Source organism: Pezoporus occidentalis, unplaced genomic scaffold, assembly GCF_034315485.1.
Source record: "Pezoporus occidentalis ecotype Australia unplaced genomic scaffold, CSIRO_AGI_Poc_V1 ctg29, whole genome shotgun sequence".
Taxonomy (NCBI): Eukaryota; Metazoa; Chordata; class Aves; order Psittaciformes; family Psittacidae; genus Pezoporus; species Pezoporus occidentalis.
In genome coordinates, this window is record NW_026914829.1 from 2,401,608 (window position 1) to 2,424,209 (window position 22,602).

The following is a 22,602-nucleotide window of genomic DNA, read 5'->3' on the forward strand; positions in this document are numbered from 1 at the left end:
AAGTTCTACAGTAGCGAGGTGCCATATAAAACAGGATCCCACACCTATAACCTAAATGGCCAAAAATTATAAATACCTACTATTAGAAAGCTTATTTTTAAAGAAATTTGGAAAATAAAATATTTTATTACAATTTGAAACCTTATAACATGCAATATGTGTTAAAATGGGATTTTACTTACAGGAAAAATAGTAGCGGGACAAATGTAATACGTATAACGTTATTCGTATTTGGCAGCTTTATACTGTGGCAGCTTTATACTGGTTAAAAAAGTGTCATTTTTTGGTTTTTAATGTATTTTAAGTCAGGCTATAATTTCAAAGTGTGGAATTAGTTCCAGCATTTACCATTTAATTAATCATTTGGTTTCAAGCATTGTTCCTTGCCCTGAGAAATGTAGACATTATTTTCATTAAATTAAGGAATGAAAAAATATTCATAAAAAACTAAGGTATTTACCAATGTTTTTTGTGAGGCTATCAGATGTATTAGGTGGTCATACTGATTTAGTTTATGTAGAAGCAATTACAAAAAGTTGATTTGTGCCATCACTTGTTTCCTGATGAGAAATGAGTTGTGTCTGGCTGTAAGGCACTTTTCATACCACACACCTGCTTCATTAAAGATACATGTTGAGTTTACATTTAAGGAGACATACATGCATTTTTCTGATATTTTTAATCTATTCATTTTTGTAGTAGGAAACCAGTGACAGGAAGAATTCAGGTTGCCAGTAGTATTGTCACTTAATAATCTAGTATAATTTAACAATGCATATTTAGAATTGGGGTACTGCAGAGTTATCAATAAAATATCAATTGAGAGTAAGGAGTAACAAAAGCTTTGTAGTTCATATATCTTTTCATACGGTACCCCTTAAATGACTTTTCATCAGTGTGGATAGAATCAGAAATCCAATTTAATACTGTTTGCTTAGAAGATTTGCTTTTGTGAGAGCTGATCTAAAAAGCTTTTAAAATACACTATTATTTTTTTTAAACTCAAAATCTGTAAAACATGAAATAAGAGGGATATGTTTTATCCACTGTATTGTTTCTAGGCATTGCCACTATTAAAATAATACTAACTTTTCCTCCACTTCTTTCAAGAAAATATGCTTGTCTAAATAATCTATAGTTTATGACATGAATAAGACTTTGATCCCTTTTCTTGATTAGTATATGAAGTATATTTAATCTTGAGTGAGAAAAGTGGAGAAATATTTTAAAAAGGCAAAGTTTCTTTTGTGAGGGGAGACTGAAGAAAACAAATGCTTGAATAAAGAAATGGTCTTCTTTTGAAAAAAAAATAATCTGAGTATATTAAAATGTTACATGACACAGAGAACTGGATTTTGCCATATTTTTAAGGATAAACTTGTGATTAGTCTTTTCAAATATGCTGATTAGAGTATTGAGTAATTCAGGTTCACTTATGCTTAAAGATTGTGAGGTCTCATTTATCAGAGTGCTGACATTTTCAAGATTTAGATAGTTTTAAAATGTCAGTTATTCTGTTAATTCCAGCTATTGAGTCAGTTAAATTAAGTTTAAATTTTCAATAACAGTTGATGATCAGCATGATTGCAAGTCTGTCAATTTATGGTGCAAATGATGTTTTTACAGATACATGTAAACAAACCCACTTTTGAAATCTTAACCCCAGTTCTGTATTCATATAGAACTGAAAAGCTTGCAACTTAATCTTTTGAGTATTGACTCAAAGGTTAAGAAATAAAAAAAATAATGGTTGTAAAACATCCATTTAACCCCTTCACTGCTATACTTTTTGTTAGAACTGTATACCTAATGAAAGCAAAAGCATAGTCTAAGCCAATTTCTGCTTATCTGTGTAAAATCAGAAAATAACTCCTGATCAATAAAAATTGTTTGTATATTTCAGATGGCAGATCATAAAGAAGTAATGAGGGGCATTGAACGGCATCCTGGAGTCCAGTATCCTGTTCTTACGCCTAATCTTCATGGTTTTCATGCTGCTGTAAGTGCCTTCATGAATGTCCACAACTGCATCTTTCATGTTTCAGATACTTTCTGTTCTGAAGCATGTTAGTTATTTAATGTCATGTAACCTGTCCTGTTAGAACTAAACTATAGCTTTTTAAATGAAAAACTCTGTTTTCATTGTGAAAAATGGGCAAAATCATGATGTTCTGTATGTTTATATTTTAATGGAAGTATTGATCTGTCTTTTCAAGTTCCTATAAATGATGCTTGTGTATAAAGTGAAAGACAGTTCCTTCTCCTTCTTTGATTTGTTGGAAATGTTTCGGAAGAATGTCTTTTATTGGAAAGTAGTGAAGAAGGAGGAAGGAGTCACTTATATGAAAATATTTTATAGGAATGTATTAGATTTCTTCAGTTTTGTAGGGATTGAAAGTTTAAATTTTTTCAGTTCATTATATTTATTCAATAGTTCAATAACTATTCAAAATTATAGACTCAAAATGTTTGGAATTGCAAAAATGGAGCAGTTCAGTCTTCTTAAAACATACATACACACACATTGCTAGTCACATCTTTACACTTTTTTGTTTTATGAAAATTTTTCATGCTTCTATGCTTTTGTCTTGATATAGGACAAGCCATGTTTGGAAAGCATACTGCTTGATAGACATCTGTGGTATAGTCTATCAATCATTCAGTTCCTGTACTACGTATGAAATCTTTCTTAAAATTCTGTACATAGGCAAGTTAGCTATCAATATACAGATTGATAGTGCCACAACTTTGCAATAGTAGCTTGTATGAGTTGATTAAATCTGCCGTATCTCTATACCGTATTTAGTGATATGATGAAAGGAAAACAAGGCAAACATAGTTGTAGGTGATTGCCGAGTTCTTTCTTGCTGCTGTTTGTTTTTTTTTAATTTCTATTTGAAAGGGTATTTGTTTCTGTAAGTATTGCTGAAGCTTGGACATTACCCTGCAGAAGCAGAGAATACAAGGAAAAGCTCCATTCCTTTTCATAGAACAAGAATATTCTCACTAGAGAATGAGAATTAATGAATTGGCTATTCTCCTAAGGTTAAATGTTTGGTTCTTCTATCATTTGGCTTTCAGCATTCCAGTTTGCCTCATGTTATTAGCTGATTTTACTGAGTATGGAGGTACTGAGTACAAGCTCAGCTTAATTGCCTCTTCAGTGAAGTCACCACATTTACACATTTTCTAGACTGGTATTTGCTCTGAGAATTTTTCTCAGCAGACTCTCACAGACACATTTCCCGTATGATTCGTATTGACTGTGACACCAAGACCAATGGAGGCCTTGATCCTAGAGCTGGCTCTAACAAGGCAATCCCTGTTGGTTATTGTCGCTGCTCTAGGTACATGCAGGCACAGAGCTTTCCTAAGCATGAGAATGACTTCCTGGCATTCATAAGGAACGGGCTTTGTACAGAGGATAAGTATTTCAGAATTGTTATATGATCTTTTCCTTTTCTGAAAAATTAATACAAGTATCAATCATTGTTATTTTTATAGTTGGTTCATGTGATTTCCTTTTGTAATACCTTAATCATTTATCACCTTAAAAATATGTTTTCCTAGTTGCAAAGAAAAGGAAGGAAATGTATCATAGTGAATGAACTCAAAATTTAATTCAATCTGGTTTTATGCAATAGATTTAAAAAAAAACTGGAATTAAATGTATGTTTTAAGTATGGATTATGTACTTATAATGTACTTAAAATTCTAGAATGTCTTACAGAATTAAGTGCTTAACAAAATCTTTTAATGTAATGTTATGATTCAATTTTATTGAAATGTATTTTTCAGATTGCAGCGGGGGCCACAGAAGTCTCAGTATTTGGTGCAGCATCTGAAACATTTAGCAAAATGAATATTAATTGTTCAATTGAAGAAAGCATAGAAAAATTTGAAGATGTTGCTAAATCTGCAAGGAATATGAATATTCCAGTGCGTGGGTAAGTATAAAGATTCTTAAGTAATACAGAGTTGGTGGAGTTGCTGTTACAGGAGGCATTTGTACAGTAGGAAAGTAATAATACCAAATTTTTACATTTTAGATGTATTGAAATAATAGTCTTTATTGTGATTTTTGTTTTGCTTTTAGGGTATTTTGTTGTTTTTTTTTTACAGTTCCATATATTTAGTAATTTTTCTGTGTGTTTGGTAACTACTAATAGTGACTAGCTTTTTCTAGAAATTTAAATGAATAAGCTGTGTGTATAAACATACCCAGTTTATTACACAAATTTATTGTTACTTATTTTTGTCATCACTGATGACAGAATAAAATCTATTTTGTGCTGCTGAGAATTCATAACACTATTGTCTGCACCTTAGAAAAATACCCTGCACGCTTTTATTTTATTATATTATTGATAAAATATCACTTCATACACCATAAAATCAAGGTATAAATTTACTACTAAGAAAAAAAATATTCTTGATATAAGTTATTCTGAAAACTTCAGGTGTTGAAATGTTTGGAGCCTCTAGTGCATGAAACTGGAATTGTCCAGTATTCATCTTTCTCTAGAGTACCTTTTTTTAAACTTGAAATGATCCTGAATGTTACTCACTCTTGAATATTCATTTCATGTCTTTTCTTTTACATTACACAGAGCTACTTATCTAAGATTATTTGTGAAGTTCCTTGTGAATTCAAAAAGGCTCACATAGTTTCTAAGAGAAACTCAACAGTGGGATTCCTTGAGGATTGCTAGTAATGCATACTACATCATGCTCAGGAAATACCTGGACTTGAAAATAGGTAGTGGTAGATAACCTCAGAAGCAAAATCTAGGAATACTGGGATCTCCCATTCCTTCAGAAATAGGTAATCCTACTGCTCACTTTCTGCACAATAATGTGGTAGTTTGAGCATTTCCTGTGAGAGAGAGGTCTGACTTGTAGTTACACCTCCGTCTCAGAGGATCATAGAGTAACAGAATGGTTTAGGTTGAGAGGGCCCTCTGGAGGTCATCTTGTCCAACCCAAGGATTTTAACACGCATGTAAGGATAGTTCACAAATGCTTGGGTCCTTTTTCCCTGGCCTGGTTATAAGTTTTGTATGGAAAATGACTGAATCAAAAAGTAAGGAGTTTCATTGTATTAAGAAACAGTAACTTGTACCAGAGTTTAAATACTTTAACTAGCTTCTAATCTGTCAGGCAGAGTCAAGGCTTGTCTTCCTGACCATCTTCTAAGAGGTTTGTTGTTTAGAAGGTCTCTGTCCCCACTGTTTGCCACATTTTTCTGATACTATCTTCTGAGCTGAGAACATAACTATGGGTGTCAACAAATGGACTTTACAACTGGTTCAGAACATGTAAACCACAGGTGAAAAAGAAATCCCTGTGGTGTACTTTAGATTAATGTTGGAGCTTCCTATGTCACCTTACCGTCTGTCCACTAGTTTTCACATGTTTAGGGAAGTGGCAACCTTCTGGTTTTTCTTTTTCCCACAGATTGTATATCTAAGGCATTTGTAACATGCCAGTGACAGTTGTTGTGGCACTTTTAAACACTGATGTGACAGAAATCACTTTTTCCATGATGGCATTCTACAACATTCCCATATATTTGTTGTCTGTAATCTGATGAACTCTGTGGCAGGTGATTTTTTTGCACACGGCAGAAAAAAATGATAAAGCAGCAGGATGAGAAGGCATGTACGGAGAAGAAGTAGGAGGCAGAAAATGGTCAAACAGAAGCAGAGCACACACACAAACAAAATAATATTTTAATAATTAGTAAGAAAAAGAAAGAAAACAACACAAGGACATACAAAGAGAGAGCTATCAAGAACCAGGTAATAAAGCAAACAGAAAAAACAGTAGCACAGAGGTGAAAAAAAATGGGATGAGGTGATAAAAAATTATAAAAACTCAAAGAAAATACAATCAGATTATGTTTTAAAAGTGGTTTATGGACCCAGAACAAAGATCTGTAATTTCACTTCAGCATGCGCACCCTAGCAAACTTCACAGAGTACATGCAGGATAATTTTATCAAGTCTGTTGTGCCATGTGCAGTACGTTACACAATGCTTCAACAGCGGACTGCGTAATACCAGATACGCTACACAGTGAACAGATTTGAAGTCACGAATGAAAGTGATATAAGTTCACTCCAGCTATAGCTTTCTTCCTTAGGCTTACAGTTGTAAGAAAAGTGAATCATTCAGAAGTCGGAAACCATTAACAGAATCATTTGATTTGTGGGATTATAACCAAGTAAAGAATCCAATTAGAGAGGATAAGTATATTGAAGAGAAACTACGTTTATATTTATGTGTAGCTATCGTCATCGCATGATTATTAGCTTGGGAACTAATTTGTCTAGTGAAAATTAGAGCTTGAGGCATGAGGAGATAAGATGCAGGATTAACATTACACTTCAATGAATCAAAAATTTTAGGAGAGGTCTTGCTGGTATTTGTCGCAGGTATATCAGGGGGATCTAACATAACTCAAAAATGAAGTAGCTAATATGCTAAAAATCTGACGAAGATCTAAACTGAAGAACATGGAGCCTTATGTCTTAACAAAACAAGTAACTAAGGTAATAATTCTGACTATCTAAACCATCCACTGAACATGGATTTAAGTATATGAAAATATTTGAAAGAGTTTTGAGCATGTTTCAAGTTAGAAGATAAAAGAGAACTGGTTAACACAATCTGTTTGGACTTTGAATGCACTTTAAAAAAATCCCTCACGGAGATTTTGATGAGGCAAAATAGTACTTAATGAGAAATAAAATGTTTCTATGGATCAAGGATTAGCCCCTTGTAATTTATGTAAATAACAATAGATATAAAAAATGTATTATTAGGCTTTGTGCTGCAAGGTAGATAAAGCTGTGGACTATATGGACAAGGATTTGTATTCTGTGCAGTGAGAATCAGTGTTTTGTTTTTAATCACCCTCTTAGAGATTGGCTACTTTTAAAGAACCATGGCCAAAACCTTCAGTCTTTGCTCAAGCAGGCTTCCCAGGACTACACATTTTGGCTTCTAATAAAAATTTTGTAGGCTAAATATTTTGATTTAATTACTTAGGCAATAAAAATATTAATATGCATAAATTGTATTTATATTAATTTCAATATGGATATTGTTTCCTTTCTAAAGCACTATTATTGTTTAAAGTTTTATTTATTTGCAGGAAATGGATAATTTAGTGCCTTGCCCTAAGTTCTTATGTGTGCAGTTGAAAAATACTTCCAAAAATAATTTTAAGGGGTTCAAATTTTATTTCCTATTTTTACTGGCAATTTAGAATTTATGTAGTGAGCATAAATCATTGGCAATCCTTGAATCTTATGAAAAATGTACTCAAGCAGTTGAAACTAAACTTTAAGCCTTTGCATGTCTTAGTGTTGCTACAGCTGCACTAACATTGACTCCATCATCATCCAGAAAATTTATGTTGTCAGCTGTCACATCTAGAATCTGTAGCACAGTACACAGTTTTCGAAATGTTTCCTAAACTAGTTCAAATGTTTATGAAATCTTGTGCATGGTCTTAGAAGTTAGACTATTTATTAGCATCATAAAGGTTTTTTTTTTTTTTTTCATTTTTTTTACATGCATAAAAACTTTACAATAACATCTCTCTGAATCAGTCTGTGAAGACATCCACCCAAATCAGTTATAAACTGTATGGCCAACTAATTACTACTATGCATACTTTGTGTCATTTGAAATGACTGCTAGTTTTAGAACTGCCTAATTCAGGTACTGTTAAAAATATCACATCCTTTTCATTGATTAAAAATGAAGTCTAACAGACAGGAGTGATAAAAAACCTGTGACAAATGCTAATTGTAAGTAGTCACTTGGATTCTGTTTTAACTTAAATGTAATTGTAATGTACAAATAAAGAAAATGTTAAGTAAATTCCACTTAAGCTAGAGTATTCCAACTTAATGTATTCCAAAATTTAACAAGACACAGAAATTGCAATTAGTACAATAGAGTAGTATGGTAGTATTACTCCCATACAATAATGTGGGAGTAAGTAAAGTTTTCCTCTTTTCCACAAATGATACTTCATTACATACTTCATGTCCTGTGACAGTGGAATGAAGTCAGACTATCATCTCCCTCTTAAATATTCAGCTTTGTATAAGACAGTCTTAGTCCTAATAAAAATTAACTAGGAATAGAAGGGCTGAAAGCTTGTTGATTTCTCAGTTGGGTTTTTGGTTTGTTGGGTTGGTTTTTTTTTTCCTACTAAAACACGCTTCTGCATGACCACCAATTACAAACTGTATTTTATGTCTCAGTCCTGAAAAATTGTCATTTGAATAGCCCTTTTGAGGCCATTTGGACTATTTGCATGTGCAAATCTGAATGTAGATGCAAATGTTTAGAGGTTTGATGTTAGAAAAACAGATGCAATTGTTTATTGTAAAATAACTCCAGAAGCATTTCTTTACAAAGCTGCTGCTTCATAAATTATGTGTAATGACACATTAATTTAAACTGGTGTATGTAATTCCTTTGTTTATAGTGCTGTGTCTTTTAAGAAGCAGTATGGTGAAGTTCATGATACTTAAAAGCATATTGAAATGTGTCAATAGTTGGATTACATCTGTGTTTATATCCAATTCAAATACTGGTTGCTATATTTGAAATATAGCAATATTTTTTCCTATGACAAGTAGATATCAAACAATTGTATATAATATTATTACTACCTTTTATATTATGTTATAATAAAGGTTACAGGTTACAATATATATACTTTCTTGTTGACTGTAGGACATAATTATTATTTTACTTTCATGCTAATACAAAAGGTAAGACACAAAATAGTGGAAAGCTAAAGAGAAAGAGTTGATTTTAGTTATCTTTATTTTGTGCTAGTGATGTTTGGATTTATTAATAATAAAAAATCCAGAAAACAAATGTCAAAGACCATACCAGTTTTATTTTAGAATATTTCGTAAGAAGTCATTTCAGAAACTAATATGAAGTCTGTTTTGTTTATAAGGAAAGATTCTAATTATCTGAAACTTCTGGTTATCAAGAAAAATCTGATCTTTATAATTCCGTTCAATAATACTTTTTTTTATTTTATTACAGCTCATAACTAGCTTAATTCAAGATATTTGGATGGCCTTGCAATAGCATATTTTATACACCTAACTAAAAGTGCCATGAGTTTAAGTTTTGCACGAATCGATACAGTTTAAAGTTGTCTACGTTTCACAAATACAGACAGAAACTTTGAACTCATACTCTGTGGTATTCTGGAGTACTAAAGGCTGGAGTACACATGTTTTTTCACATTGCTTTAAACCCCCATATTTAGACTACATTGTGTAGTTTAGCATAGTCTCGATAATATTGATAATAGGATGATTTATACCATTATCACTTCTTTAGATAGTAAAACCAGTTTAACACCTTAATGTCACTGTAACTGAGACCATATTTATTATTATGGGAAACACAAAATATAGATGAACATTTAATAGACTCGGAAGCAACATATTTTGGTATGTGAATGGTAAACAAATCTACAGGGTTGCACGGTCTTAAGCCATCTGGTCACAGTCCCCTGGAGAGGTTTGAGAAGCCGGAGACTTCTGGGATGCGGGGACTTGGTGCATTTCTCTGTACTGGGGACAGATTAAGGAAGGGATGTAAAAAGCCATTGTACTAACTCTATCATACTAGATGACTGCATGATGTGAGAGATTTTCCTTAGGAATAATTTTATATCAAACTTTACCCATTTTTTTTTGTACTGCAGATAGAAAATAATATTAGCAGGCCAGAAGAAGAGGTGCTTTAAATAAAAATAAAAATGAAAAAAAAAAAAGTGGGATACCTATGAAAAATAATAATGATCGCTGTTTCTTCTTAAAGGGTAGCATAAACTCGAAATGTTAGTATGAATAATTTGATATAATATTAGAAGTGGTCCTTCATTATAGTACAAAACAACATTATAGTACAAAATAACAGTTTTATTCTGCTTCTAGACAAATTATTTTCTAGAACATAGTTCAGAATTTAATGTTGTTTTCTGGACGTTATAAAAATAATAATAACAAACATTACTGTCGAATTCACTTTGAAGAGCATGTATGTGACTTGCAGCTGGGCACTAAATACATGGAGAGGTATTTCCTTGGGGGTTTTTTTGGTTTTGTTGTTTTTTTGGTTTTTTTTCTTTGTTTTTAATCAAATGTGGAAAAAAAATCCTGGCCTTATTTACACATTTAAGCTTGGCTTGGAGATTCTATTTCTGGAAGAATCTTCTTTCCCCTCTTCTTTTTATTTCCGCTCTTCTTACAGTAAAGATTGTCTGGTTTTTAACAAATGGCTTCCTTTGCAAAGAGACAGTATATATCAATCTTGATAATGGGAAATCACCAAATGATAGGCATATACATTTTAGCACGAACATCCAATAAAAATAAATACATCTGCAGCGAACATGGTAAATTATATGCGAACTTACACTATAATAATAAACAGGAAACAGCAGCATCTGAGTCTGCAACTGGCTTCTCAGGAGGCTTCATGCTTCCAGCTGTGGTAGCAGCTGTGGGTCTGGCTCTGGAACGCTTGCTGAAACAAGCTGACAAAGGGCTGATTACAACATGGAGTTCAGTTTCTGCTTAGATTCATTTTCCTTTTAACACACTTTGGTTATGAAATGTTTGCTCATTTAGCCTGTTTGTGGTTTTATATCCTGCACTTCACAGTCATTGGGCTGCTGTGGTGATTATCACCATTCCTAGTGACCTTGATCATGGGGACCTTATACTGTCTATACCATTTGTGGAACATTGTGATTTGGTTTTGGCTTACTCGAAGAAATTGAAAACTTTCTTCCTCTTCCTTCTCCCTCCCCATCCCCAGAGGCTGTTCAGCATTTTTGTCCAAAATATTACACAGTAAAGTTTTGGGAGTTTATTTTTTTGTTTTTATATACATAGAAAACAATTTAGAAGACCAAACGATACTCACCTGCAGTGCAGAACAGGCAAGAGACTGGATAAACTGCCAGGTCAAATAAGTAGAGAACTTCTTTTTATCAAAGGGAGGAATTCTGATTTCACTGAACCTGAATGAGCAAAACAGCATTTACTCATGTTCCTAAAGCAGCTCTATAGATATGATCACTTATTGCAGGTCCTTGTTTCCACCTCTGGTTGCATGGGCTCTTTTCTTGATTGCATGCTAAAGATGCAGTTAAGCTGCTAACATGTCTGGCCTTGATTCAGCAAAGATTTAAGCACATACTTAGAATTAAACACTTCCATTGCAGAGTCTGCTTTGTGAACTTCCAGATACTTGCTTCTGCTCTTGTACTGTGGGGTGTCTCTGGTGAACATCCTGAGACCAAGAGAGTCTTTTCCATTACAGTGTCTTTTTGTCTTTTAGTCCTGCCATCTTTTTAGAAAACAGCTGTATTCTCCAATTTAACTTAATCCCCAAATTAAATCCCAGTTGCCTCTGTAACTCATGGCTCAAACTCTTCCCTCTTTTTCCCTCTGCTGCTTTTCCTCACATAGGATCTTGTGTTTTCTGTTAAGGAAAAATAGATACAGTATGCTCTTCCCTCTGTCACTGTCTTCTTACTCTCCCCTAATCCTTTCTCTTTCTCCTCCACTGTCAAAGCAGCAGGAGTTTCTTGTCTACTTGCCATCTGTACCCCTTCCACTTGCCCAAATGACCCCATGTTCTGTTCTCCCTCTCCCCCCCCCCCTTATTCTCTTTCCTAACCCCTCTCTGTCCTCTGACTCTTTTCCACTGCAATATAAGTAAGCGTTTGTCTCTTAAAAATTGCACCTTTGACCCTACTTGGTTCTTCATATCATATTTCATTGCTTGTCTTTTCTACATTCCAAATTTCATTGAAGGCGCTGTTTATAATTACTCTCTGGAGACCTTTCTGTGGTTCCCTCCTGTAACTCCTACACTTTGGCTTCTGTTCCTTGCTTGCAACTGCAACAGCTCTCACCAAACTCCCTGATGACAAGATCTCAGAAACAGTAGTCTTATCCTCATTCTTCTTGACCTGTCGGTAGTGTTTGCTGCAGTTGACCAGACTCTTCTTTAAACTTATGTCTTCTGTTGCTTTCTGTGGCTCTGTCTTGTTAGCTTTCTTCTTCCTAAGTAGCTCTTCAGCATGTTCTTCAAAGTTGTCCCCCATTTTGAAGGGGTATGGGTGAAGATCTTGGGACCCTACTTTGGCTGATTTTATTGTGCTTTTAATGCCTTATGAGTTATTACATACACAAAAAAGAAAATGTAACAGCCAAACGTATCTGTAGATAACAGATCTGCCTTTCTGCTCAAATTATTTCCTCTGACTTAAACTTATTAATTCGGAACCACAAAAATGTAATTACGAAGCATCCCACCTGGTGCTGCCTAAAGTCTAGGTGTCTTGACAGTGCTCAGGCTGGACACATAATTATCTTTCCTCTTTCACAGGCATGCATATTTTCTCCTTTCATATAGAGTGTCTGTACCCCTGCTAGCTGTACTCAGCCCTTCCCTGCATCTGTTCCAGTTTGCATTACTTTTTCTACTAATTACTCAGATTGTATCTCTTGTCCAATAAAAATATAGCAAGACCTTCTCAAATGGAATTAATACTTTTAATCCTCTATTAAAAATGCTTGTGCTGATATATTTTTGGAGTGTATTTTACTCTTTACAGCCTCATTTTAAGCATTTCACTTTCTTTGTTGTCATCAGCTGAGTCCCATTTCTAGTGCTCCTGTCCTTTCTCCATGGATTCCCTGTGGGGTTTTTTGTATTGACAGTACTGAGAAATTTATAATGTTATCACCACAACTCCATTTTTTATGCCAATACATTAAATGAATTAGATAAAATTCTGACAAGCTCATCCTTGATGAACTCTGCTGAAAAGCAGTTCTTTCCCAGGACTTTGTTCTCTCTCTGGTAGGAAGATCTTTACCTGTCACATTCCTTCAATAATCGTAATTTTCTCCAGTTTAATATTGAATATCAGATACCAAGATAGATTATATCTGTCATATTTTCCTTGTTTAAAATGTCAGTCTAGTTGCAACAGTGTAAGCATGCAGAGAGTTCATAATCTCAAACAGATTTGTACAGTATAGTAGGCAGATTCCTCAGGTCACCACATACTTTCATACCCCAGCAAGCCCAGCTGAATTATGTGAGCTCAGGCAAGTTTCTGCTCACTGGTGTGAACCACAGGGAGTATTCTCTTGTTCTCTAGATACCTTTTGGCCTGCTTTTACTTTTGTTCACCCTACTCAATTCCAGATGTCATTCATGCCACATTATCACTACCAAATGCACGTCTTCTTGATCTAACATATGTAGCCTCTAGGAACATGTAAAGATATGTGTAATTAAAGGGAACATGTGCAGATGCTCACTGTATGTTTTGCATTTACTTTGTATGTAGTATTGTTCTTACTTTATAAGTGCTGTGGCTGATGTTGCAAAATAATTTCAGTAAAAGTCTGTGTATTCACTACCTCTAGGCACTGTACGATTATGTAAAAAGCAGTCCTTTGGGTCTGAAAGTTTTCATGCTTGGTTTCATTTGAAAAACTGTGTATGCATTAAAAATTAGGGAAATTATCCTGAATTGTTTTGAGTTATGTGTCATTGAAAAGCAGGGCAGTGTTTAACTGTTAACAGTAGCTGCTTTATAATCTTTAATGTAGATAAGAAAATTTAGGATTTTGAAACTTAAACGGTGGCATCTAAATTGGGGGTGACATTTAATAAAGTCTGTGGCCAAGTTTCAAAAACCTGTTTTTCATAATGACATATGGATAATTGAAATCATGCCTAGTAGGCATCTGGACTAAAATTATGAGCAGGATGTAATGGACCCAACCACTTTTGTGGCAACAAAATTAATTTGCATTTCTTTGTCAGGGCTAATCAAGTTCTCCTTGAGGTCAAATTTTGCTTCATTCTTATTGCTGCTTCCAGTGTGCCAACACCATACCTTCATGTAAGGGATGGGATATATTCTGTGCATTAAATTGTTGACTTTTTTTTGTGTCACAATTTGTTTTTGCCTATTATGCATCCTAATTTTACGTTCTATCAGTTTCTCTTTCAACTGCAAAGAAATAATATATACTTTACCCTACAGACCTTGACTACCTACAAACTAGCATTGGTTCAATCCCATTTGTGTTATACAGTGTATAATTTTGCATTATATTCTTCAGTATTGAGGGAAGGGGAATGATGGGGGATTGATGAAGACTCTCATTCTTCTATTAAGCAGTTGAGCCACCTCCCACTGGAACTGGGTCTCTGCCTGCCTCTGAATCTTTTGTAAATCCCTTTTATTTTGAGTTTCAATGGCTGTTTCTAGTTAGTTTAGTCCTATTCCTAATCAATTTAAGATAAACAATTAGAAGTTTAACTGGAATTTCATGGGTCTTAATTGTCATTAAAAGAGGGAAATTTAAACCAAATTCTATGGTAACACAGCATTAGGACTCAGCAATGGAGGCTCGGTTTGGCTTTTGAGTTTTGAGCTTTGTGAAACCAACAGCTGCTGAGAGACGGTCTGGCTTCTCAATTTCTTCTTTTCCCAAAGTGTACCTGAACTACAGCTTGCAATGGAGCTGTGATTCTTCTGGGAGACTGGGACAGAAATACCAGTACAGAGGGAGAGGCTGAAAGCTACCCTGTTCATCACAATTCTGATGGCTTATGAGATGATGGGGTTGTTATAAGTTGCTTGGGTCCATGTGTTGCTCTCTAGGATCCGAGTAGCTAGTACAAGGAAGAAGGTGGTATTTTCCTCTGATGCCTAGTGTGGGCCAGGCAAGGCAAAACTTGAGCTGGCTCTTAGAACTTCAGAAGGAAATGCCAAGAAAAATTGAAGTCTCCTGCAGCCGCGTTTGGTTGGCTGCATTGCCAGTCCTTTACAACTTGTGACATACATTAAGCATAAAGAAAGCTATAAATCTGTTCTATTTTTTAAAACAAAAATGGATAAACCTTCTATTTTCATCTGATGTAATTCTAACTTTTCATTCAAATCTTTATTGACTGGCTTAAATATTCAAAATTATGTTTAATTTTTTTTTTGGTTTAATGTAGCATGGAGAGACACAGATGTGCATCTATAAAACAGAACTATCTTTGTGTGTTCTTTTTATTTTAGGTATGTGTCATGTGCATTGGGATGCCCATATGAAGGAAACATCATACCAGCTAAAGTGGCAGAAGTAAGAGTGAGCTTCTGACTTGTCTTTTTAATGAATTAAAAATACGTTTAAGAGGTCTATAAGTAATGTTCTCTACCTAATCCTAAAAGATCTTTAATGGGCAGAATTTAAGGAAAACAAACACAAAATATAGCTAATGCTAAAACTGGGTTCATAACCTCACTCAACCGGATGCAGTGACATCTGAGGAAAATAGTATATTTTGAATGTTATCATTCATGAGAAAAAAAATACGTGCTGTTTCCTCCAACAAGAAGGTTAGGAAATGCTCAAGGAAACAGACTCAAGCACATCTGTCAGTGGACCATGTTGTATGAGAAGATTTCCAGCACCACCTCTTGCAAAAGGTATCTGCTTTTAAATCCATTTTATGTTGGCATAAGCATACTGGGCTGTCAGCTGGCAGAGCCACTGCTGCAACATTGTGCTTCTGGTGAGTGTCATGTGATTGACACATGAACCAAAACTCATCCCCAACATAATTTCTTAACTTGCTATACTGCTATGATGGAGTTGTACCTTTGCTCCCTGCTCTCTTTTCCCATTTAGGATAAAAGAGAAGGAAGATGTCTTAATCCAGCTTTTATTTATTTATTTTTTCCTAACAGAGGAAGACATGAGTGAAACCCAAGTGTTAAATTTTGCAGAAAGGCAAAGGGGGCATTAAATCTGAAATGGACAGTAAAGAAGAAAGTGGAGACAGAATTCAAGAAGCACACAGCAGAGCACAGTGGCCTTCCATCCTGGAGAAAGACTTGTCTTCTCTGTTGCACTTAATCACTTAGTTGTTGTGATCTGGCAGAATCTTCAAACCACTTTTTTTTTTTTTTCTTTGGCACTTGAAGCTAGGCAGCATTTGTGTTCCGTGTGTGTGGCTTTCAGGTCATGTTTTCCTGCATCTTCTTCTAGTATACATTCCAGATGGAACTTGTGATAATACTTCTCCCACAACAACCGCATATACTCACACTCTTTGAATAAAATAGCTAAATTGGAAGGTACTCAGTATTTCCAAATTAATTGGGTTTAATTTGAAGTGAAAGTTAGAAGTGACACAGCTTTGGTTAGAGCAGTGATGACAGATTCAGCTGTGCTGTTGGTAAATTGCTTACTGCAATATCATGTTCCCCAATAGGCTTTTTTCCATGTGTTGCTTGTGTTTTAAAACTAACAACCACCCATATACAGTAGAGCTCCTTTTCAGTTTGCCAGTGGCAATGCTATTTGATGTTCCAAACCTGCAAACTTTTCCTCACAGAGCTGTTTTCTGCCTTCATCCTAGTCAGTGTCTTCTCATGTACCTGTACATCAGTGTGTATGTGTTTAAGAAAAAAAGCTACCTCATGAGAGTTAATAATTCAGGCCTTGATTCAGCAAGCATTGTTGTTTATATAGAAGCATCTGATGAGCTGTTAATGGATTTTATGTAAACACATGCACTCATCGTTTGCTGAATCAGAATTATCAAAATTACTAGCCATGTTGCTAAATTCTAACAGAGATCTGCCACACTGGTCATCATTTTTCTTGGCATGGGAGCATTTTGACTCTCTTGACTCTGCATTGCAATCAGCTACAAATGAAAGGTTTAGATTGTTTCTTTGGCAGCCAGTAACAGCGACAATTTTTTGACTGAATCAAAAGCAATTAGGAGAAGTGGATTATTAGCCAGAATACATGCATTTCTGGCATACTAGATCCATAACTGTTTTACACATAGTTATCTAGTGAGTGCAAACTTCAATTGCCTTCAGGCTTCTAGAATCAGATTTATCCGTATGCTTCTTTATTTGTCACCCCTACCTGCCATTTCTGATCTCTTAAGCAAAACTGCATAATCCTTTATAATCACTGTTAGTGCTTGAAATGGAGTCATTGCTTAACCATTTATCATCCTCTGGTTTGTAAATTTCAACCTTAGGTAAATAAGGCTTGAAAGCTGTTGGAAGCACTGTATAACATCCTTGAAGCCAGTTGTATTATTCATTGTCTTCCAGTCATATACTTGGCTGATTTTAGTTTTCTGTCTGCTTCTTTCTCTCCTTAGCTTTTGTTTAACCTAGAGCAGTGAATTCATTCAAATATTGCTGATGATACAGGCTGATCAGGCCACAGAAAATGTACCTACCCTTTTTTTTTTGTTTGAGTATTGTTGGGCTATCAAAGTTTCCCTTACAGCACAAGGACTACAGTGTTGTTTTACATTTTTTTTGCTTAAAATAATCTGTAACTGGATTATGACCTTTTGTATTCTATTAAAGAGTATAGCTTTAGATATTATTTCCAGCAGTAGGATTGTTCCTATACCTGAGAGGTTGCATTGCTGGGTCACCAACTTCCATTTTGATCAATGCTTAGTGTCAAGGCAGCGTTCCCAAGGGGAATAGCACGAGTCTCATGCATAGTAAAGCTGCTCAGTGGTGCAGAACACAACCCTGTTCAGTCAACAAAGCTGCAAGCTGGTAATCACATCCTGATTACCCTGGCAAAACAGTGTGTTCTCTTCTCTCCCACCCTCCTCCCAAAAGTTCACATTGAGAATTTACAAAACTATCACTAATGAGCTGCCTTCTACTATGGTAGGGTAGAAAATTCAGTATGAAAAACTCCCATTCAGCTTCCAAGCATGCACATTCTTCTTGAAATGAAATATAGATATCTTTTTAAGGGTCAGTTTAAGGTTAGATCATGACAAGTCAGTGATGATGCTCAGCTTGTTAGCAGTTTCCCCCTCTCTTCTTTCATCTTTCAGAACTTCATTTTCAAAAAGATGAAAGACTTAAGGACTGAGCATGGAATGGAGGTGAATGCAATATGATTTCTAGCAGTTTATGTGGTCTCTTTGTCATTGCTGTAACTCTCATATAGAAAAACTTTGACTCATTAATTAAAAAGAGCATGAGAAAAAAGTGCAACTGGCTTCCTTTATCCCAATCTTAAAACCTGAGTTTTGGTGATTAACTAAAGGTAATCCACCACTAGCTGCAGATGATCCTTTTTTTCTTCTTGCAACAGTAGTTCAGTTAAAACACTTGCCATGTGTTGAAGATATAAAAATATGTGGTGGCCTATAATCCCCTCTTGCAATCTGGTGAATATCCCTTTCTTAAAGCGTATATTGAATTTATGGTGATACGAACCAGGGGCTCTTCGACTTTAAAGCACAAAGAGTTAATATTGCATTTGCAATAGCCATAGCACTTCCAAGCTTTAAGCAGGATAATTCAGACTCCTTGAAATTCTTTTTCAGCTGTTCTTTGAATTAAGTGAACAGCAATATTAATCCAGCACTTCCGAGACTGCTGGTGCAGCACTTTGTCAGCTTCCTCAGACATATTCGCAGCAGTCCCACTGATGAAGTCCTGGAATTGCTTTAACAGTAGAGTGCAGTGCAACTGAAGATGTCTTGGAAAAGGGTTGTATTTTTTTTCATTTTTAAACAGTTAATTTCCAGACTGGGACTCTGTTCCAGTGTAGTGGCCTTTTGGGATCACTGGTACACAGTGGGGAATCCTAAAGGGAATAAACATATTCAGCAACTGAAAATAAGATGAAACCCTTTCCAAATAAATTTAACAAAAGTAAGATGGAAAGATCCTACATTTCAAAATTCCTCATTTCTAAAGCAATATTTTTGTTGCAAACATGATTCTGTGCTTCTGAGTGTATGTCTCTCTCCAAACAAATATTATGGAGCCAGACCTCAGATCTTTTACTCATACAAAGAACTCCTCAATGATGTAATTCCAGAAACATTTAGGGCTCTACCTACATAAATAAGAACTATTTCTATATGTTTTTTTTTTGTATTAAGTAAAATTTTAAGTCTAAAAGACTAGAATGTTAAGTTGCAGATTTGCTCTGTTAGTATTTTAATGTTTGATTCATGAAAAGTAAAGCAAAATTGATATTAACTGCAACATGTTAAAACTTTAGTTTTCATTGATGTTTTCAGTGCCAAGAAAAAACAAAATAGGGCTTCTTGTTAATTATTTATTGTCTTAGTTCAGCCATGTGCTTGGCCCCATGTAATAAGCAAACAAAAGGGCAGGTATTTACCCTGCACAACTTGTAAGCTGAAAAGTACACAGAGAAAACCAAACAGCTGGGAAATTGCCAGAGGAATATGCTGAGAAAGAACTTGACAGAAATTTAATTCATAGTGTAAAATCTTGCTTATTTGTATTATGTGGGAGGGTCAAAAAGCAAGTTTTTGATGGCTTTGGCTTGGTTGGTTATTCCACATACAGACGGAGAACTATAAATTTAAAATGAGAGGATCTATGGGACATTCTTTTTGGGTGACAATTTTCAAGAATGAATAGAGGGTTTCTGATACATAAGTCTATTTTTGTGGATCAAAACTTGAAACCTTTACAAAGTATGTCCATTTTAATGCATGTTCTCAATCCTATTTTATATTCTTTTGTCTCTGCCTCTTTGTGTTTCTGTGTTTCTAATCAGGTATCTAAGCGGCTGTACAGTATGGGATGTTACGAAATCTCCCTGGGGGATACAATTGGTGTGGGGACTCCTGGAAGCATGAAAAGAATGCTGGAAGCTGTTATGAAAGAAATTCCTTTGTGTGCTCTTGCTGTTCACTGTCATGACACATATGGCCAGGCATTAGCCAATATCCTCACAGCCATACAGGTAACTCAGGCTGTCATTTTATAGATGTGATACTAGTAGTCATAGTTTAATTCAAAGGCATAATTTAAAAAAAACCACCTCACCCTTCAAGAAATCATTAGAAGTGGAAAAATGCACTCACTAAACTTTCAGGAGGTACTGCTTAGACATCAGATTGTCTACAGGTATTACTGCAGTTGCTTTTATCAGAAAATTTCAGTCCTTATCTATTTATTACCTCCAATTCCATACAAGTCACTAAGAAACGGTTATTATTATTATGTTCCATTGATTTCAGATGAAAGAAGGACAAAAAATACATTTTTTTTCTCATGTCTCAGGTTCCACTTTTCTTAGGAACATCTGTATGCTTTTTGTTCACTAAAATTTCTATTTTGCAGAGGTTTCTAAATATAAAATAGAATAATGAATAATTGATTTCAGATGGATAATTTTAAATTATTGGTAATTATGTACATGAACAGAGTGCTCTAGATAATTTTAGCACTGTTAACATGTCCTCACTATGCTTTTTTATCAATTATGTCTTCCAAATAAGATTAGCAACACTATATCTCATATTTAATCTTTCAAATCTGAGGCTAAATAATCAGAAATAATTAATTTCTATGAGAGATATTTTTCCCTTTGTGTTTGTCTTTTTTTAAGAATAGAACACAATACAAGAACCAGACTGTGAGTTCTAATGTAGTTTTTGTAAAGGTAAAATCTTGAAAAATGTCTTAATGTGTACATGCGTTCCTAAGGAGACCTGTTTTTACTAAATGTTACAGGATCAAAAGCTGTTTACAAATTGTAGGCCTTTATTGTTCTATTTTATACTTCATGTCATTCTCTGCTTCCTGGCAATTCAAGCAGCCATTTTTAAGGTCAGCTTCCTTTTGATTGTTGTATGTTGTTTAAAAATAACAGCAGAGTGTTAACAGCATTAGTGATTTAAGCGACAAGAAGAAACAGGGAAAATTTCACTGTGGGAGTCTGCAGGTATTTGATTAAACAGTGAATGACAAAATGTGGTACAAAAGTTCAAACTTTTACTCACACTGTTTAGTATTCACCCTTACTCACTTTTACTGTTGCAAATATGTGTATATGTACCATGGGATAAATTAATTGCTAGTTTCACAGTTAGCTTCAGTTGCAGATGTAATAGCTAAAAGCATGAAAACCCCTGAGCATGGGAGGAGTTCGACATAAAAATACTTGAAGCATTGTTTTCCAAATCTTTCCTTAAAATAATTGCTGTCATGGTGCCTACTAAACAATGGCTACTCTTTGTTAACCCCAGTATTTGTTATGATTTTTTTCTCATATTTACCTCCTGGTCCTATCTTTTTACTTCTTAAATCAACTGTATAAGAATTAAAGGAGAAAAAGCTCTTAGGTAATTAATGTGCAGGTCAGGCTAATTAACGTGTAAATTCAAGAGAGCAATAGACCTAAAAAAAACGTATCCAGCCTTCTAAGTTTTCTGGGAAGCCAGGGGTGCCTGAGACCCACCAGAAAACTTTCTTCTGTGCACAAGTTCTGCTACAGTGCTTGTCTAAAGGTCGGGTGGTTTTGGCTGAGCTGAACTTGTCATAGATTTTTCCAAAAGTCCTTGATGAAGCAGGCATTACACAGTCTCTGTGACTGGCTTTGTTCAGTCAGCTCCTTGGCTCACTCTGAAGGTAGGTCCCTAGGCTCCTGGATCCTCAGATGGGGCCTGCACCTCACAACATCCTCTCCTGTCTCTGGTCAAAGAAACAAGGCAGCTCTAGTGGTGAATTATGGCTAAGCAATACTCTTTGTAAAACAGGGCAACTTTTACAAGTCAGGCAGATGGCAAAGTGCCCAAGCCAGTAGATCAGAGCACCCAGGTCACTTCTAGCCCCTGCTGTTAGGCTTGCCAGTACTTTTCTCTCTGCCAAAGATGCATGAATGGCAAAGTACTGGAGCAAACCCCCTTGTCTTCAGCTCAGTCGTTTGTTTCATAGACCAGACTCTTAACAGAAGCAATTCCTTGCCCTTCCTCCTTTATGGGTCTGTGCAACCAACAGAGTATTTCACCAGGAATGAAATGTGTTTGAGGGGTTATAGAAATAATGGGCTACAATTCTTGTTTGAAAACAAGTTTAGCAGGCAAAATGCACTGTTCCTAAGACACTGCAGACTACAACTTCAGGCTGAGTACTATTTTATTGTGTATTGTATTTCCTAAGAGTGAATGACAGCTGGAAAGCCACAAATCACTCTGCACTAATTCAGGCATTGCTTCAATGGGAGAGCTCCTAAGAGTGGAAAGAGGTGCTGGTGATTCAGTAAGTGAGTTTTTACACAGATCACATTGTTCCGTGCAGGATTATACTACCCAGAATATTTTCTTTTGTTTGGGGCTGATCCAAAGTCATCTAGAACTGACAGGCCATATCTGTGTAAGAAATTAGCAGGGAAGTAGCCTTGTAATTTTAGTATTCAGTTTTATGTGTGTTGTTTTAGCAAAAGGATAGGTAGTGAAAGATGGGAGAGAGATTAGCCAACTTTTAAAGGATAAGTAATTTTTTAAGTTGTTGAAGTGAATAAATGAAAGCATTGCCCAGAGAAAGGATATTGACTTTCTCTTTTGAAGAGAATCTGAGTAAAAATGTGAGGAAATGATACTTCAGAACAAAACAGTAAACATTTACAGTAGAAACACAACGATCTTAGTTAAATGGTTTAATATAAAAATATCAGAGTATAGA

The 22,602-nt window shown here is 35.1% G+C and overlaps 1 protein-coding gene across 12 annotated transcripts in view; it reads left to right on the top strand.

Moving 5' to 3' along the window:
- Nucleotides 1-22,602, top strand: part of HMGCLL1 (3-hydroxy-3-methylglutaryl-CoA lyase like 1) — an 83,441-nt gene that overhangs the window by 29,285 nt on the left and 31,554 nt on the right. For 11 of the 12 annotated variants that reach the window (XR_009966198.1, XM_062626146.1, XM_062626151.1 and 8 more), the window contains 4 exons: nucleotides 1,904-1,999; nucleotides 3,799-3,947; nucleotides 15,163-15,226; nucleotides 19,691-19,879. Coding sequence is in view for 11 of the 12 variants with exons in the window: in XM_062626146.1 (XP_062482130.1) it covers nucleotides 1,904-1,999; nucleotides 3,799-3,947; nucleotides 15,163-15,226; nucleotides 19,691-19,879 (498 nt within the window). In the remaining variant the exon portion in view is untranslated. The remainder of the gene's footprint in view (nucleotides 1-1,903; nucleotides 2,000-3,798; nucleotides 3,948-15,162; nucleotides 15,227-19,690; nucleotides 19,880-22,602) is intronic. The other variant, XM_062626148.1, reaches the window with a different exon arrangement.